We start from the raw sequence: 2,390 nt of genomic DNA on the forward strand, positions 1-2,390 counted from the left end.
AAAATAAATTTTCACGAATTTTCAATTAATTTTCTCGCTGGAAACCCTGTTTTTGTTGTTGTCATATTAAACAATACTGTCATCACATGCAACACTGCATTATCCCACGATCCACATTTTGATGTTTCTATTTTGACAACTAAATACATATGATCACAAACAAAACAATCAACTAAAACAAATTATAAATTTATTTCCATTATTTAATAAACAATCATCGAACAAAACCAAGACAAGTGATAATTAAATCAAACTACAATAAAAAAACATGCAACAGTGCAATAAAACAATACTACAATCAGCATTCAGAAATAACAACAAAACAAACTTCCCGGAAGAAACCGTGTATTGTCCACGAACCACCAACAACCAACCAGATGCGATACCAAGACTATCCTCCAGAAAACTTCATACATCAAATCAATCTCAACAATAGTCAAAAAAAAATCGAAAAGTCGGAAAAATTCAAAAAAAGTATTTATAAAATGCTTATAGTCTAAAGTCTAAAAGTCGACTTTTAATTAAATGAAAAAAGTCGAATTTTAACTAAATTTATTCTAATTATTAAAAGAACGTGTTTGTCAATTTTAGCTAATAGCTAGCTATACCACCAGTGGTAAACCTGTTAAGGGTAAAATCAATAAAAATTGTCGCTGATGCAGTACACGATGGAGCCAAAATCTTGTTTTGTGGTTTTGGTCTTTGCGACATACAAGAAAATATGATTGAAGCTATTAAACAAAAAAGCGCCAAAAACTTGACCGCCGTTTCAAATAATGGAGGTAAATTATAAATTATCTTAAAATTATACCTTGACTTAAATTATGGACTAGACCCTATTCAATAGGCTAGTGCACAGTTTGGCCAATAGACTATATACCATAGAGTAGTCTATATACTATTTAATAGGGTAGTGTTAGACTAATGAATAGACTAGTTCTTAGATAAATCAATAGAATAATTAATTTATAATTAATATACACGCCCTAGTCATGGAGAAGGCTATGTTTGCTGATTTTGCTATTTTCAAGGCTCAAAAGGCTGATCCCTATGGTAATTTGGGTGAGTTTTATATAAAAGAGGAAATATTGAATTATTCTTTATTTTAAATTATTAATTATTACAGTTTTCATTAAGGCTGCCCGTAACTTCAATGCCGCTATGTGCCGTGCTGCTAAAGTCACCATTGTTGAGATCGAATAAATTGTGCCCGTTGGTGCTATTGATCCCGATAAAATCCATATTCCTGGCATTTATGTTAAGCGTATCTTCAAGGGTACCAACTATGAGAAACGTATCGAAAAGGTACGCATTACTAAGACTGCCTCTACCAAGAAATCGGCTCCCACACCAGCCCAGTCCGTACGTGAACGTATTGCTAAACGTGTTGCCATGGAGTTCCGTGATGGTATGTATTCCAATTTGGGTATTGGTATGCCCGCACTCGCCTCCAATTACATCCCTAAGGGCATGTTGCAATCGGAAAATGGTATTTTGGGTTTGGGTCCCTTACCTACTAAGGATGAAGTTAATTAATGCTGTTAAGGAAACTGTTACCGTCGTACCGCTTGTTTCTTTGGTTCCGATGACAGTTTTGCCATGATCCGTGGTTGTCATGTGGATTTGACTGTTTTGGGTGCTATGCAAGTGTCGGCTACTGGTGTTTTGGCCAATTGGATGATTCCAGTTTTAGGAGAAACTTTAAAATTTTGTGGAAGATATTAATTTCAGGGTAAACTTGTTAGAGTTATGGGTGGTGCTATGGATTTGGTAGCTACTCCCGGTACTAAAGTGGTTGTTACCATGGAACACAATGCCTGTGATGGTTCTCCCAAAATTTTGGACTCCTGCTCTATGCCTTTGACCGGCAAAAATGTTGTTGATTTAATTATTACCAAAAAGGTAAAACGAACAATTTAAAGCTTTTTTAAATTTAAGTATTAATTTTTGAATTTTTTTGTATTCAGGCTGTTTTCCAAGTTGAAAAGGGTGCTGCGTTAATAACATTACCGCCTGCACTGGAGCTAAATTCATTGTTTCTCCCAATGTTGAGAAAATGTCTCAAATTGATTTTTTTGTATTCAGGCTGTTTTCCAAGTTGAAAAGGGTGCTGCGTTAATATTATTACCGCCTGCACTGGAGTTTCATTGTTTCTCCTAATGTTAAGAAAATGTCTCAAATTGATGTATAATTTGTTGGGTACATTTGCTGTCGTACCTCAACCTCCTCCCCTTCATTAATTTTTAGTTAAATACATAATGAAATGTAATTTATTCTTAAATTTATATTAAGTCGTACTAAGATGTGAATTGCATTAATATTTCTTAATCTACAATGTAAAGTTATACTTAAGCGTGATAAAAGATTGCATTTATTTTAATATTAAACAA

The 2,390-nt window shown here is 33.8% G+C and overlaps 1 protein-coding gene across 1 annotated transcript; it reads left to right on the top strand.

The window, feature by feature from the left end:
* Positions 1-706: 706 nt before the first annotated feature.
* LOC111690851 (succinyl-CoA:3-ketoacid-coenzyme A transferase, mitochondrial) lies at positions 707-2,390 on the top strand. The gene is given in 8 exon segments (XM_046945192.1): positions 707-782; positions 991-1,062; positions 1,127-1,526; positions 1,528-1,565; positions 1,568-1,686; positions 1,732-1,902; positions 1,968-1,992; positions 1,995-2,390. Coding segments are annotated over 8 exon segments (1,011 nt in total). The 5' UTR covers positions 707-721; the 3' UTR covers positions 2,120-2,390.

The sequence above is a fragment of the Lucilia cuprina genome, chromosome 2 (assembly GCF_022045245.1).
Source record: "Lucilia cuprina isolate Lc7/37 chromosome 2, ASM2204524v1, whole genome shotgun sequence".
Classification (NCBI taxonomy): domain Eukaryota; kingdom Metazoa; phylum Arthropoda; class Insecta; order Diptera; family Calliphoridae; genus Lucilia; species Lucilia cuprina.